The sequence below is a fragment of the Scomber scombrus genome, chromosome 14 (genome assembly GCF_963691925.1).
Source record: "Scomber scombrus chromosome 14, fScoSco1.1, whole genome shotgun sequence".
Taxonomy (NCBI): Eukaryota; Metazoa; Chordata; class Actinopteri; order Scombriformes; family Scombridae; genus Scomber; species Scomber scombrus.
In genome coordinates, this window is record NC_084983.1 from 16,033,088 (window position 1) to 16,049,910 (window position 16,823).

General features: G+C 38.8%; 1 protein-coding gene across 3 annotated transcripts in view; it reads left to right on the forward strand.

The window, feature by feature from the left end:
• The window catches only part of gria4b (glutamate receptor, ionotropic, AMPA 4b), a 135,830-nt gene that overhangs the window by 83,565 nt on the left and 35,442 nt on the right, over positions 1–16,823 (forward strand). For 2 of the 3 annotated variants that reach the window (XM_062432884.1, XM_062432886.1), the window contains exons 5-9: positions 962–1,015; positions 2,352–2,510; positions 7,081–7,248; positions 8,052–8,156; positions 9,888–9,998. In XM_062432884.1, the coding sequence (XP_062288868.1) occupies positions 962–1,015; positions 2,352–2,510; positions 7,081–7,248; positions 8,052–8,156; positions 9,888–9,998 (597 nt within the window). Of the gene's footprint in view, positions 1–961; positions 1,016–2,351; positions 2,511–7,080; positions 7,249–8,051; positions 8,157–9,887; positions 9,999–11,365; positions 11,399–16,823 lie in introns of those variants that run through there. The other variant, XM_062432887.1, reaches the window with a different exon arrangement.

A 16,823-nucleotide genomic window follows, 5' to 3' on the forward strand; every position in this document is an offset into this window, starting at 1 on the left:
CATTTTTTAGTAGAATAGTTTTAAAGTTTTTAAAAATGCCCTTCTTTGAAGTAACTTCTTCTTTTAAGGATTATCCTAAAACTTGTATTTTCAGTTTCAAGAGTCCATACCCAGCACAGGAATTTAAAATATAGTGTCCTTGTTACTTATCCACAGACATCACTGTGAAGAGTTGTTATTGAAACTACTTTCGACTGAGGAAATAATCCCTACTGGGTGAACCGACGTATTCATACAAGCAAATTTACTTATTTCCAACCATCTCAGAAGTGTCAATTTGATGCTAATCTCTGCAACAGCTCTCCGTGTTGAGACTCATATTGATATATTGGATGTAGCCTATTTTCATATATTAATCTTACAAATTGCAGGTTTTTTCATAACCTGGCACTCAGGTCTTGTCAACATCAAAGCTGTCAGGGAATTATTATCAATCCGAGCTTCTCTGAGAGTTTCAAAGCGTATTTTTTCAGCTTGATTCGAGCCCTTATTAACTGGATGTCCAGTGGGATTTCCCAGCAGATGTCTGCTTTCAAAATCAGTTTTTATCACTTAGATGCAGCATCGAGTGTGTGTGTTTGTGTGTGTGTGTGTGTGTGTGTGTGTGTGTGTGTTTGTGTGTGTGTGTGTGTGTGTGTGTGTGTGTGTGTGTGTGTGTGTGTGTGTGTGTGTGTGTGTGTGTGTGTGTGTGTGTGTGTGTGTGTGTGTGTGTGTGTGTGTTTCGTAAGGGTGTCTAGAAGCATTGTCATGTCTTTGGAAAGCGTGAAGTGTTTACTTCCTCGGTCGGTGAGATACTGACATTTGTTTAGACGTCCGATCTTCTACGGATTAAACCCGACGGTCCCATTGTGTCAAGAAGACGTGCACACTTGCCTGTCATATGCATCATTTAAAGTAATTAACATATGCTATCCTGTAATCCAGTCACATTAACGCTGAGCTCTGTTCCTCCTCCCTGCAGATCGTCAGCGTCGGGAAACACGTCAAAGGCTACCATTACATCATGGCCAACCTGGTGAGATGAAGAGCTTTCTCTCTTTGTTTGTTTGCTGTTTCTTTCTTCTTGTTTTATCTATTTCACCCCACCTTTCTATACCTTTCTGATATCTGCTTAATACCACTGCTGCAAAATTTCAGCCCAGCTGTTTAAACTGTGTGTGTGTGTGTGTGTGTGTGTATGTGTGTGTACGTGTGTGGTATTTATGGATAAACTGTATCCCAGTATCTTTAAATGGCTGAATGTAAGAGCTTACAGCCCTTCATGGAAGCAAAAGAAGGGCAAAATGATTTAAACATAAGTAACTTTACCACTACTGAATACTTAATGTTGAAAACGTAATTACGACTGGATCAGTAGCATTGCAATATTATACTGTGAAACCAATCTGAATCTATGTGGTTTGAAGTTTCCAGTTGCTGATTACTTGACCTGATAGGAAATCTGAACATTTCAGTCAATGAGACATTCATAAACTTATGACTTAAGATTTAATCTAAATGTCCAGACTTCATCGCACTTGCAGGCTTAATAGGCGTTTTTATGGGAAGTCCACAAGTGCAGAGAGCTGTCCACATCATTAATCCAGTCCATGAGGGGTCCATTTAGGGTGCAGACATCACTTACAGGATTACCCATAAAGAAAAGTCTAAAGTATGGATGTGATGATGTAAAAAAAGGAACGATAAAAATAATAATACTTATAATAAAACTCAAATGATTAGCTGATTAATCAGTTTGTCTTTTTTGTAATCCAGTTTTTATCTATTTGTTTTTAATTGACAGGAGGGGAGCAACATCATTATAGTCCCTCAAACACCAACCTTCATTTCCCACAGAAATAGCCAGACAGATACATATATGTATATACAATAAGTGACCAAAGAGTATGTATGATGTGCGTATATATGTATATGTATATCATATTCTGAAAAATAAACTAAAAGTTGTTCAAACTGATTTTCTCTAGTAGTTTGGACCCACAAGTAATTGGCACAGTGTAATCGTGTTGTAGACAGTAAAAAATTGATTAATAATTTGTTGATCTTTATTATAGTGCACTGATATCACTATAAATATACTAGCAATTGACTAATGTAAGTCATTTTTCAAGCAGAACTGTATGTGGTGGTTCCACTTTTTAACCGGTGTGAACGTTTTCTACGAACATGATATAAAGTGTGATGGGCCTGATTCAAGGCTAAAGAGGATTTAGACCCATTCTCCAGCTACGATTCACCTCATTTATAGAGAGAATCATCTACTGTAGACAGTTAAATTTAATTAAATGAATACCTTTGACTTCAGTGTACTTTCTGTCACTGAACACTTTCTCTGCTTGTTGCCCTTCAAGGGTTTCAAAGACATCAACCTCGAGCGCTTCATGCACGGCGGTGCCAACGTGACAGGCTTCCAGCTCGTCGACTTCAGCAACCCCATGGTCATCAAACTGATGCAGCGCTGGAACAAGCTGGATCAAAGGGAGTACCCAGGCTCGGACGCCCCGCCAAAGGTACATCATGTTAAAACAGGAGTCAGATCAGCAATATAACACAATAATAATGTTTATCTTATAAATTAGATTTGGTGTAGCAGTTTTGAGCTTCTAAAAACAAAATTTAAAAAGAAAACCCCTTGGTGGTGGATTCAGAGAGTTGGATGATAATCAAATCCAAAACACATGTAAAGCAAAAACTGACAAAGTGAATTTCTCATTTCTTGCAGCAATATGGATTTACAAATCCTTAATCTTAAATATTAAACTGATGGTTTGTTTTGGAAGGAAAGGCTGCAGTCACATAGATTATATGCCATTTGTAGTAGATGGGCTAAAACATGCAAAACCTTTAAAGGGTAATGCTGATGATCTTCTAGATTTTTTTTTTATTGTCAACAATAATCTCATGAGGATGAAAACGTGATTGCTGTTATTAGTCTTTCGAGCTACTTCTTAAACAAACTACCGTGACCTTCTGGGGGCGATCGAACATGTCGCCCAGTGCAGCTGTTGTGGCTCTTCGATGTGTTTTTAATAGTTTTTGGACAACAGCAGAGCTCTACAGCACAGATGAATAAGATATATCAGGTTTTTGGATACACACTTGTAGGTTAGATCAATTCATTGTTGGTTTGGCTCTACACATGAGATTTGTTGACAATATGAAAAATATAGAAAATCACCAGCCTTATCCTTTAATGATCCCTCTGTGGTGTAACATTCAAAGAGACAAATGGGATACAAAGAAAGAGAATAAAAGTAAGGACAGCTTCAGATAAGATGACATAAGATGAGAAGTGAATTAATGTTTGAGCTGTGCAGCAGAGCACGCTGAGACAGAAATATACAACAACAACAAAAACTGGCTCGGTGCAGAAACTAAACATCGACATACTGCGACGGAACAAACTCATGAGCATGTACATACAAGTACATACAAGGCATCAACATCAACATCGTCATCATCAACAGCAGCAGCAGCCACAATCTGCTCAGCTCCATCCACCGCTGTCATATGTAGTGATGTGACAGACTGACCCACTTTCCATTTTTTTTTTTTTTTTTTTTTCCAGCCACGCAGATTGCAAATGGCACTGGGGCAAGAAGGCATCACGCCACGGTGGTCAGCAAACCTCCTGCCCCGAGCAAATCTGTGTGTCGCACAAAGATTTCTATTTTAAAAAACCAGATGCGGTGGAGTGGAAACGGTGTGAGTCAAGCAGAGTGTGTAGTATGTGTGTCTGATGGATTGGGGTGGTTCAAATTAAAAGTTTACACCACGGGGTGATATTACATGACATTATGTGTGTGTGTGTGTGCGTGTGTGTGTGTGTGTGTGTGCATGTGTGTTTATCCCCACTCCATTTCTTGATAAATTGCTCTCTCTCCTGGAAATCCACTCAGACTAAATTACTCTGCTCCCCACCAAGTTTGTCCACAGCCTGAGTCACAGTCAGCCTGTCTTTCTTTCTAATATATTAACCCAACCGGTGAGCTGGGCCTTCTTCTGACATGTTTACTCACTTTGCAGAGATGAATGTCATGCCAATTGTGTTTAAAAGGTCCGGGAATCAGCAGGGAGTGAACTAATGAGAGATTACTGTGCTGCGAGTGACAGCAAGCTTCGTCATGACAAGGAGAACTGCGGAGATACAGCAGTAGACCCCATTTACACCTCGTAAAAACATGCAATCTGTGTTTGGACGGCGACATCTCATCAGAGGCGTGCGCATTTAGTGGTACAAGTGGTATTAATTAGCATTCTTGTTGTCTCATTTAGATGTGTGATAACTGAAGACATACGAAGGCTAATTTTCGGTAAATTTATAACCTTATCAGTCCTCAGTGGAGATGCTTGTTATATTACCTTGTCCCTCAAGAAAGAGGTGGAGTTAACAAACACGTTGAGAGGATCTTTTGGTTTGGAGTTTGGTGACGTTTCAGCTCCAAAGAAAGTGATTTTGATTTCAGTCTCCGGAGAGTAGTTCTGTGTAAGTGAGACGCCGCTGAGCATGTGCAGGAACACGGTAAAGTTTACAGTGTTTCACCAGCTTATCCTGCTAAATATCACAATCTCTTGATCTTGTACTGAAGTTCTTTGAGAAAACATGTAGTACAAAGTGTAAGGTGTCCTTGATTGCTTTGATACTATACCTAATAAAGTTAAGAGGTTGTGATATGTAGCCTAGACTGAAAACGTGATCCCTGTTATTAGTCTTTGGAGCCGTTTTTAATTGTTTCTGGACAAGAACAGAAGTCTAAACAGAAGAATAAGAAGTGTATATATCAGTGGAGATGCTTGCTATCACTAGTGGTAGCTAAACTTTTCCGAGGATCTTTTGGTTTGGAGTTTGGTGACGTTTCAGCTCCATAGAAAGTGATTTTGATTTCAGTCTCCGGAGAGTAGTTCTGTGTAAGCGAGACGCCGCTGAGCATGTGCAGGAACACGGTTCAGTTTGCAGTGATTCACTAGCTTGTTTTGCTGCATATCACAATCTCTTGATTGAGATAAGATTTGAGAAAAGATGTAGTAAAAAGTCAAGACGTTGTGATACGTAGCCTAGACTGAAAATGTGATCACTGTTATTACTCTTTAGAGCCATTTCAAAGCAAACTACTGTAACCCACAACTGTAAGCAACGTGTCAACCAGGGCAACTGATGTGTTTTCGATAGTTTTTGGACAACAACAGAAGTCTACTTTTTTGGCTCTGCCCAAGAGATTTATTGACAATAAGGTTCCTATGGAAAATCACTTCCATATCCTTTATGTTAATCGAGAGCTGTACCGCTTTGTGCAATAGATGAATTTAAATGTTTGAATAAACTCTGAATTTGTGTCTATACCAAGTGTTTTTGTGAAACTAATCCCTGGTGTTGGTCTCGTTGATTGGTTGCTCTCCGAGTCTGGAGAAACAATCAACCACTCAGGGCTTTGAAGGGGGGATAAGAGATGCTCAAACGTCATGCTGGTGATATCCTAATAAAAACCTGCATTGGGAACTGCAGTGTGCAGACTTTTCTCTTGTTTTAACTCGCTACCTAGTAACATTCAAAAACAGCATTAGAAAACTTGGGGCAAGCATGGATAAGATTGAGATGTAAGTCAATTTACAGAACAAATACCAAGTCTTAAATCATATTACTTCAATCATTGTGAAAAGAGTTAAAGTCAAGATGAAATGATTAATGCCCCTTTTACCATTTAAGACCACATTTGTGGTCATATTTTGCACCTAGTTAGCAAAATATGCTGAAAAAACACAAAAGAATCCATCATTTTGTGTTCTGATATCAAAATACAATCATGTTAGTGTCCTTACGTAGGCTTGAACTAACCCATTTCAACCAATAACATCAAGGCATCCATCCATCAATCAATCTCGTTCATTATGACATGCCCACTTTTCAACGTTGAAATCGAATTCCTCCCAGCGTTTTCTCCCACCTTTTCTATCCTGTTTCACATGAAAATATGTCACTATGCGGACATCTGGACTTTCAGTTAGATCTGGCTGCTGCCATTTGACAAACACTACTTATAAATTAACTTAAAACCATCCCTCATGTCCCCTGTGGATAATCATCCCTGTCAGATTTGAGCAGATAGCAGCGAGTCTGTTAGTGAGTTTATCACCTACCTCGATTGTTTCTGTGTTACTTTGGGCAGCTTGTCAAAGAGTAACAGGGGGATAAAACGCAGCAGTCTCCATAGAGAGCCATAATGTCACAGTGAGCAGTGGGCTAATGAATAGGATTCACCCCGGGCCAGGGGCGAAGTTAATGAACTCCTGCTAGCCGGGATAATTAATGCCAGACTGCTACCCGGCTGGACAAAACACTCGCCTTTTTCCCTTTCTTTTTCCTCCACTCACTCTCCATCTTGATGCCTTTTCGTAATTCACTCAATTAGTTTTCTGCCACGCCAGAGGTGAGTTTTAGAAAAATGTATAGCTCATGAGGGGGAGAGTGATTTTTGTAGATGCAAATAATCAGAGGCTACACAGAGTCTTTAGGTCAAAGATAGATTAAAGGGAAATTGGGAGGCTTACACTGTGGGGAGAATGCTCTTTTTCTTTTCTCTCGCATCTCTTCCTTTGCATTCCCAGAAAATAATGAGCAGAGTGTAACTGCTGCCTCTCTGCAACAGCCAGGCCATTAAGGCGTACTGCTTGGCCCTGCAGAAACTCAGCGTGTTCTCAGAGGCAGCCTTTACACAGATTGTTTTTAAGGAGATCTGACCGGCAAATATTGGAGAACATTTTGCCTGTCCAGCTAAATCAGCATTTAATTGGCCTCGTACCTTCTTTTTTTTTCTCCCTCAGTGTGTGTGTTCCCCAGCGTTGCATACACCCAAAACAGACAGAACAGCAGGGTGGCCTTCAGGTTATAAAGAATGTATTTACAAATCACAGAGTCCGTCCCCACTGGGTTTTTATTTCCTTTTAATAAATCTAATAAGCCACAGTTGAACCATAATTCCTACTGCAGTGATTTCATGTGATGTGTTAAGTTGTTTTTTTTTAGCTGGAGAAACCTGCACATAACCCAACTGTGCCCACATGCAGTCTCCTCCTGTCTCCCAGTACACCTCAGCGTTGACGTACGACGGGGTGATGGTGATGGCCGAGGCCTTCAGGAACCTGCGCAGACAAAAAGTGGACATTTCCAGAAGGGGGAACGCTGGCGATTGTCTCGCCAACCCCGCCGCCCCGTGGAACCAAGGCATCGACATGGAACGTACTCTTAAACAGGTGAAAGAAACAGAGGGGTAAATAAAAAGAAATGCAGGGTATTTTCTAACTTGATTTTAAACGTCCACCATTTCCACATACTTGCAATAACTCAAACTGAATAAACATTTTTCTTTCCACTGCAGCTGCAAACAAGATGCAGTGTGTTAATTAAAGAGCTTTGTGTTGATTGAAGTGTTTTTTGAACTTTGGACAGACCTGGTCTCTCCAGCTTCATACGTAATGCACCAACATGGGATTGATATCATTTGGAAGTGTATTGAATGATAAATGTTATATCAACCATACTGGTGTGATGTAGTCAGCCCGATCTGCTGACTGGTAGTTTTCACCAAATGTTCTCAATTTTAAATATCAAACTTGACTAAATTGTGACACTGATGGTGACATTCTTTCTTTCTTTCTTTTTTTCCTCTTACTTGTATTGATAGCTTTCTTCTTCCTGTGACAAGTTTTTTATTCAAATGCCCGAAAAGGACATACATTATATATATGTTCAAGCCCTCTAGTGGCTGCAAAGATGAGAACAAAGAAGGAAATCAAAGAAACAAATCAGCGTTGGGAGAAGTGACACAACTCAACCACAGGAGCACAGTTTTTAAAATCATGATCACAATCATCCCCTAACCTTAACCACGTGGTTAATATTGTAACTCTGATGATGAAAGTCACCTAACATTAAGGAAGTTTTAACCCAAACCACAATCTTTCCCTAAACCTAACCAGACCTTAACCACAGCATTGTCACATGATGAGGACTGCTGTTGTTAACTGTGTTGTATTATATGTGTTTCTGTGTGCAGGTCCGGCTGCAGGGATTAACAGGTAATGTCCAGTTTGACCACTATGGCCGCAGGGTCAACTACACTATGGACGTGTTTGAGCTGAAGAATAATGGACCCAGACGGGTAAAACATCACACCACATTGCCTTCATCTGTGTATCATATTAACATTTTATAATAACACTGTATGTTTTAACCTGCATAATATTTCCTCTTTAAGCGATGCACTGTTATGTGAATTAACTTAGGGATGGGCCGATGCAGAATGTAGTGTGGTATTTTCTATTATCATAAGTATATTTTTAAAAAGCTTCAGGCCCTGCCAGCATGTGTGCTTCTGGTATGAGAGGATTGATGTCTGTACAGAGGGAAGATGAAATTCAGGAGAAAATGGGAAAAAGAGAGAATGACTACTTGTGAGACGGATGGCGGGGGGATGGAATGAAATAGAGAGCAATCAAGGTAGAGAGGAGGAGCAGGAGGAGGAGGAGGAAGCTGAGAGGAGTTCCCATCAATCAAAAGCTGCTTTGGCCTGTCTTCTTGCACACAGCGAGGGTCCTGTCAGGACACAGTGTGTGTGTGCCTGCGTCTGTGTGTGGGTCACAGCATCTCTTCCACATTTTCCATGTTCTTCAATCATCCTGACGCCCCAGCACACTGGAGGTAGCAGCCAATCACAGCTCTTCGTTCTCCATGGCTTCCCACTGGCAGCGTCCAACCAGCAGCCAGCTGCTGGCTCAGTGTCGCCGCTCTCACTGACTTATAGCTGCTTATGCTCACTGTCAAAGCTTCTAGATGAGGCTTAAAAAATTAAATTGCACCACTTATTGTCTTTGAAAAGAATCATAACATCATGCAATTATACTGTGATTTTTTTAAAAAAATGATGCATTTTACTAAGTTAAGAAAGAAAAGTAGGAATTAGTGTTTAAAAAACAGCCATACATTTGGGCATGACAGTTCATGCCTGACCTTCGAAATGGTAATTTGGCAAAATGATGATGGATAGTAATCCTGTCTTAAAAAACTGCTTAATTAAGGCATGAAATTGTTCTAAAGTCATAACGATTATCCTGATTTTGTTTGGGACCATATTACTCATCAGCCTTCTTTCCAGCAAGTTAAACATGTAAACTCCTTCAAGCAATGATGAGGAGTTGTTATTCTTTTCTGTCTTTTTGTATTCCTCATGTTTGGTTATAATTATATTGTCCCACAGTGTCGATCAGTTCTTGAACTCATGTCCATCATATCCAAAGTGCAGATGACACTCAATAAAATGACACTCAGCAGATCTGATTTTTAATAGAAGCTTTATGCTGTGTGCACAACTTCATGTATTGTGAGATCAACGAAGGTCAGAAGTAATTTATTACAGTTTTTTGGGCTGAATTATGTACAGTGGCAGATTAGCGCCCCCATTCGGCCATTACACACAAGCAGATTGGATTTTGCCAACTGTATCGTCAGTACAACCAGAAATATGAAGTGGACAATAGGAACGCTGTTGTACAAGACATACTTTGTCTTTCCAGAATGAAAAGTTGACTTATTATTTTTTTGATGTTAACGATGATAATAATATTATTATACAGCAGTGTTTTTCAACCCATTCCCTCAAAAATGTATCATTGAGGGATTTGTAGTTCACAATCACATAGATATTTCACATTTGACATTTTTGGACCATTACACTATTTTAAGAAACAAGCTATGCAAGCCAAGCTTCACATTTAAGTGAGAATAACTGTCTATCCTCGGGTCACAAAAGCAGGGGAAGTTGTGCACACAGCATCCTGCATGAACACATTCCCATTTTGGGTTTTGGGAATCTCATATTTTCTTTTCCCTGCAGATTGGCTACTGGAACGATGCGGACAAACTGGTGCTGATCCAGGACTCTCCGCTGCTTCCTAATGACACTTCTGGCATTGAAAACCGCACTGTTGTAGTTACCACCATCATGGTAAGAGACCAGCGTGTGCTCAAACACTCACACACACACACACACACACACACACACACACACACACACACACACACACACACACACACACACACACACACACAAGACACCTACACACACACACAACGACACACACAAACACACACACACACACACTTGAGCATGCACTCCTATTGTGAACAATTTGTAATGCCAGGAGACTTTACAATGTGCTGCTGAGTACATTGAACATAATACTTGAGGGATATGCAGAGTCAGGAGGTCTGAGGTTCAATGGCGACACATCACATACATTACCTCCAACATCCGCAACACTGACAGACCAATGACATGACATCATTGTATTTTTTGGGGCCCTTTACAGGTATTACTACAGTACTCATATTCTGACATTGTAACACAGTTATTGGTGGTGGTGATAAACTTTGCAATCCGTTGCCTTCCTATTATGTCTTGCTTTATACTGAATTTTTACCACAGATGCAGACAATCAGTAGGCGTACTGTATGTGCAGAATATACAATAGTGTTTGATACTCCAGCTATGAAATACATTTTGAGTAGTAAAGTTTTCCATGCCAACCAGCTTTTTCACCATTTTGCAGTGACTCCAGAGTATTTCTCAGTGGGAGAACAACCATGACAAACATGATAGAAATGCCAATTATCCACCAATAGTGACATCAATAGACCAGAATACAAGAGTGGCAACAAGATATGTGGTGTGTGACAAAATTATCTCAACTCCAAAGCCAACATTTCGTCACACATAAGTCCTTAAACATCTTGACATCAAGTTGTTGATACCTTAGGATTTATAAGCATTCAACAGTGTATTCGATGTATGCATATTCCAAGGCATTTATGTTGTGTGCTATGACTGACCAATGTTCAGGGATCACACATGCTTTGTTACAGCAGTACAACATTATAAGTGAAGAGACTTTTAAAGAAAGAGGCTTTTTTTTTGTTTATTACCCCGATAGAATCTGCAATAAAACATCACACATCTCCAGAACCAACTACCGTTAGTCTCTCAGATTTTCTTTTATTGCACCAATAAACATCTCAATAAGAAGCCAAAACAGCTCCACAACCAGCTGCCATCACTGAGGTTTTTCTTTTTTATTCTTAACAGTTCATAAAAGAGATCCATACAGCTATAAAAATCAATCAAAGCAAGAGTAGTTTTTATAAATCGTAGAAATGAATGGCCTTTGCATGGCATGTGAATCTCTGGCTGTAACAGTGACGCCGACATGGCTGAGTAGAGTACGGCGGCCAGGTGTAAAGCGTAGCAGCTGAGTGGAGGAAGGAAGGAGGTGGGAATGGAGAGTCAAAGCTCAGCACAATCCTCCCTCTTTTCAGCCCCTGATGAGGAACCCCATTTTAAGAAACTGAGCCCCAGTTGGACGCAAGCAGGATATGAAAGCCCTTAATGGCAGAGTGATGGACACAACAACCCCAGCCAAAATGACGCCCTAAAGACAAAGCCCTCAAGGCGAGAGGAGAGACACGGCATCTGTGTTAATGGACAACCTGTTCAGAAAACTGAACAAGGAATGGAGCCACTCAAAGCCATAATGGAGCCCCTCGAGAGGAGAATGAAATGCAAATGGAGGGAAAAAAAACACTGTCTTTTTTAAGGACTTGTGGATGGACACCCATTGGGGCTAAAATTGGTCCACAGCTCCTAACAGCACAGTATCTGTTTATAAACAAAGTCCCAGTATCCCTGCTTGTGTGTGTTAGACTCATACATTGTCATGCCCGGTGTGTTTGTGTGGCCGATCACAGCTTGAATCCCATCCTGAGTTTGTAATTTTTTGCAAAGATCTATGAACCCTGAGCTATAAAGTGAGGCGCTACCAGAATGTGACTATATATATATATATATATATATGTATATACATTATGTCTCACTGAATTCCTGTTTGCTTGAAGTCTTTCACTTTCTCTCCCAACTACCTGCTCCACCACACAGTACATTACACACTCAGAGGACTTTAAAACAGCTAAGAAAGATTAATGCTCTCATAATCATCCCAGTTCATATCCATCACGCTTTTATGCAGCATGATATTACAGTTACGATGTGACGGCTGCCTTTCACGCCCGCTTTTGAATGTTTGTTTTGCGCGTTCGTGGGAGTAATGTTTGTTTAGCATAAACTTAATGAAGTGTTATATTACATTACATCCTCTGTGTTTAAGGAACCTGTGTGGAGCAGTTTTTTAAAGGAGCGGTTCATCATGTTGGGAAATGTATTTGTTTATTATTGTCAAACATAGTCTTACTTCCCACCAGGTTTTAGTCTTTATGCTAATTACACCTCAGAGCTATCTCTTTTTTTGTAGGCAAAGCAGTAAATTTGATAGAGATTATTCATCAGTACAGAGAAGTCAAATACAGTAGTAGCTCTTTTCCTCTTCGGGAACTTAAAGCCCCTTAAATGTTGGTTTGAAATTTGAATATCAAGACACATAACCCTGATCCTCCTCTATAATATTAAATACTGAAATAAATAGGCAAAAGTTAAAGTCCACTAGTTTAGCACTCATAAACACAACTGACCTGATTCATCTAGACTTTGTTGGCGTGGTTTAATCTGATTTTATTAAATTCATTTATTTTATTTATTCCATGTTTCATAGGCAACTGCAGTAAGCAGTTGTGGTACGGACAATAAGAGAAGAAGTGGCACTGATATTCTTGATTGTCTTGAGATACACGTTTCAGGCACTGCTGGGCCTTCGTTTCTTTAAAATCTTGATTCATGTTTTCAATTTTTTCCCTACAGCATTTTTTTTATCTCCATTTCTGCCAGAAGCTGCATTAGTTACAGTCGACCTTGTGTGGTATGATGTGGGAACACATCTGTTCGATCAAGTACAATCAGCAACTTTACTGGAAATCCTGAAAGTTTCTGGAACTTAAATTTATCTCCTCCTGAGCAGTGTCGAAATTTAGTTTTAGGTCCTAGTTCCCAAAGCAGGCTGAAAATTGTGGAAACAAAAACAGAAGATGCAACAATGGCTATATATTAAGTTTCTGCAGAGGAAAACAGCTATGGGTGAATTCTTTTTTTTCCTTTTTAAAGGACGAAAAAATGTATCTTTCAGTTTGTTTAACAGCTTCTGTGGTGTTATTGTGCATGTTACGATAAAAGCTCTTGAATATTGAATTTCTTGAGCAGTGCACCGCCACTTCACACACGCTTTTCAATGGGAAAGACTATCAAAGGTAGAAATCAGAAAGTCACTGCTGCTTGTTAGCACTTTGATATTTATTGTTGCGTTGTCACATTACATTTAAAACATTAGCTACCTTGCTTCAAAGTTTTAGAACATAGCTAAGACTGCCAGAACCTTGCCTTGGTATCGCCAGACCAATGCAAATGAGTCTCTTAGTTAATTGAGGTGTTCAATCAATAGACCAAAATCCCTCTGGAGGCAAGCGGATAGACCTACAACCAATCAGACTAACGAAAGGTGTGATGTGAACCCTGACAGAGCAAATAAGACATGATTAATGGTTCCCAGAGTAATCAGAACCCTGAATTTGGTGGTAAATCCATCACATTCACCCTTACCTTTGCACATACAACTTGATTTTCTTTCATCTGTATGATTTTTATGGTTTATTTTTTGAAGTATCTCAGTTTTTCTTGCCATAACTACTTGGAGGCTGGTCATGAGTATAACCTCCAGAGGCAAGTGACATCTTATTAGAAGGATAAGGCTGAAAGCTTTGATAAAGTGTGACTTGGATTCAAACTCCTCCACTGCACGTTAAACTTAGCGCACCATTAAGCTGCCAGCGGGCAAGAAGTACAGACAAGGTGCTGTGATAATTATGTTTTTTCTTTAGCCTTGTTCAAGGAGTTCAGGGGGAGGAGGACACTTTTGGAGTTTGCAGACAGAGACTGCTTTGATACTTAAAATGCCTTCTGATGATGCAACTACAGTACAAAGCTGTTTCGAAAAAGACATCGGGTCTAATTCAAGAGCCACTTACACAAAACAGATGTATCCTTAAATGGCACATACATAAGTGTGATTCAAGAGAACTTATTGTATTCACCGTTTTTCTTGTATTTTGAATTACTTTTAGGCACCAACAAAATTCGCCAGTGAAATTTAAATATGTCTCCAAAATAAATTTACTCAGGTTCCACATCAGGTTTTTTATTTGGCTTTTTTATGGCATAGAGAAAATTGACTATTTTGGCTCCAAGTTATTCTTTTTTTACTCTTACATGACATTTTTTGTGAATTAAAACTCCAAATCTAACTCCAATAGAAGTATTGCAATCTGTGGACGTTAATTGTGCCAATAAATATATCTCATAAACATGCACCCTATAAACAGGTTACAATCATCAAGATAAACATTTTTACGTAAAAGTTGCACAGTTAAGAGCACTTGGATGAGCAAGCATGAAGAAATGATATAAGAGATTTAGGATAAGAATAAAAAATGTTCATGCATGAGGCCCTTTGAATTGTACAAATTCAGAAAAGAGAGAAAAACAAAACAGCAGTTATTCTTTGTAAAAAAAAAAATAAAAAAATTGAATTGTACGATTTTACACTTTGTGCGGTTCTGTAGAAAAAGAGCAGCATTTGTCCTCATTCTTCACACCTATAAGTTATATTTTAGTTTTCAGTTTTTGTTTTGTTTATTGCTACAAGGAGCAAACAGTCTGTACTGAAAGTGTAGATATGTATGAGGTTGAGGCTCAGCTATAACACTGCTAGCATTCATTAAAGCACCATGATGTCCGTCTGCAGCAGTGAGTCTAGTGCACATCATGTGAAAAAAGCCAGAGTGCATAATACATTAATTACTATTTTTCCTACATGTGCTTTAAATGTGCTCCCCCATTTTCAATGCCATACATCCACATTAAATCAAATCAAATGTGATCAGTGCCTCAAGTCGCCACTGATGACTGGGACAGAAAAATCAGTCACTTACTGTACTGAGAAGTGCTAATGTGTGTTTGCTTCGTAAAGAAATTGTTGTTTTTGTGGTGAAGTAATTGTACAATATGTACTTTCATTCTGATGCTTTTTACTGCTCATCATTAAACAGACTGATGTGCGACAGATTGTTTATCTTCCTCGGAGTACAAACCCATACAGACAGATTTTGTTTTTACCTTGATGTACGTACGTATGGATTTGTCACATCAAGCGTCCCCTGTAGTGTGTCTGTGTGTGTGTGTGTGTGTGTGTGTGTGTGTGTGTGTGTGTGTGTGTGTGTGTGTGTGTGTGTGTGTGTGTGTGTGTGTGTGTTTTAATGGCATGTGTAATTAGTCTCATTAGGCAGTGAGTGAAGCAGTGTGGTTGTGATTATTGACCAGCCTGTCAGCCATGCTGGCCTTTGCTGCAGAGGCCTCTGAAGCACTGCTCTCTTCTCATGCCAGAAACACTGACTGCATCCTTTATTTCTGCCACTTCCTCCGCTCCTCTGGTTGCCAGCGCTGTCAAACACCCTATCATCATAAATCATAGGGATTAGAGCTGCTTTCCCCTCTGATATACATCCAAAACATCTGCAAAAAATTGACTCTGAAATGAAGTCTCCATCATTTAAATAGTATAGGTTTATTAAGAGCACATTCCATTTTTAGCTGTTGTTAAATAGAAAGTAGAGGAGAACATGAATATCATTAATCTTACACTATTAAAGCCTCCATTTTATGTTACAGTAGCGTCTTTCAAATTAAAATGAGACAATTCCAGTGAAAATTGGAGCTGTCTTATGTGTTGCTTTTATCTCATTATTCTGAGTATCTCTGGGTCAGAGACACAACATTACATATTAGACATCAGTGCTTGAAGACAAATTCAGTAATTCTTTCTTTTACAGGTGTGTAATTTCTTTTTTAAAAACCATAGGAATGTAATTTTATATCATTAATTTGGAAAATATGGGTTTTCATAAAAGAAAAGTTGTACTCAACCTGTGTGAATATGAATTTAGTTAACGCTTTATTTTAAAGATCCTTTAATTTCATAATAATTTCATGGAAATTGTTTTAGTAAATTATGGATATTTAACAGCAAATTTTTTGGACATTTCACAGAAAAGATTTTTTTCAAGTTAACATATACCTTTGAACCCAAATATAAAGAATCTACACTTACCAACTAAACCAACATTTCTTTTTTATATAATTTGTACCAAATTGCACCCCACATGCTATAAATGTCCTAAGGATTGATCTTTAAATACCTGAAAATTACTCAAGAAATTAGTATGCAATTAAAGAACCTGTAAAATAAAGTATTACCATAAATTATTATAAATGATTTCATTCTCAATATATGTTGATGCCTGTAGACACATTTTTCATTTTTCCATTTTCAACTAACTAAAAGACTCAAGTTTACATAAGAAATTAGAACTGATTAATTGGCAGTGAACCAACACTTTCTGTAATTTCTCTGTAATTACTGTCAAATCAGAAAGTTCTTTCCAGGAAACATCTTGAAAATTACAACCTCATAACATAAAGCAATACCAAATTTTATGTGATTAATGTATCTTTCGAATTATTGCTCCTGGGTTGCATTTTGAGTTGGAGCTACACACTGCACAGCCCCATCTAGTGGGTTAATGAAGCCTGGCTTTTAAGCTTTATGATCGTTTTATATTTATAATTATGTTTGTAATATTACCACCATGTGCAGCTGTACAGTAACGATTGTGTAATTAACTTATCAAATCATTTTAATGTACTTCTTATTAATGTTTTTGTTGTGTAATCTCTGCAAGGACTGAGCTTAAATAGTGCTTGTGTTAAAATTATGTCAAT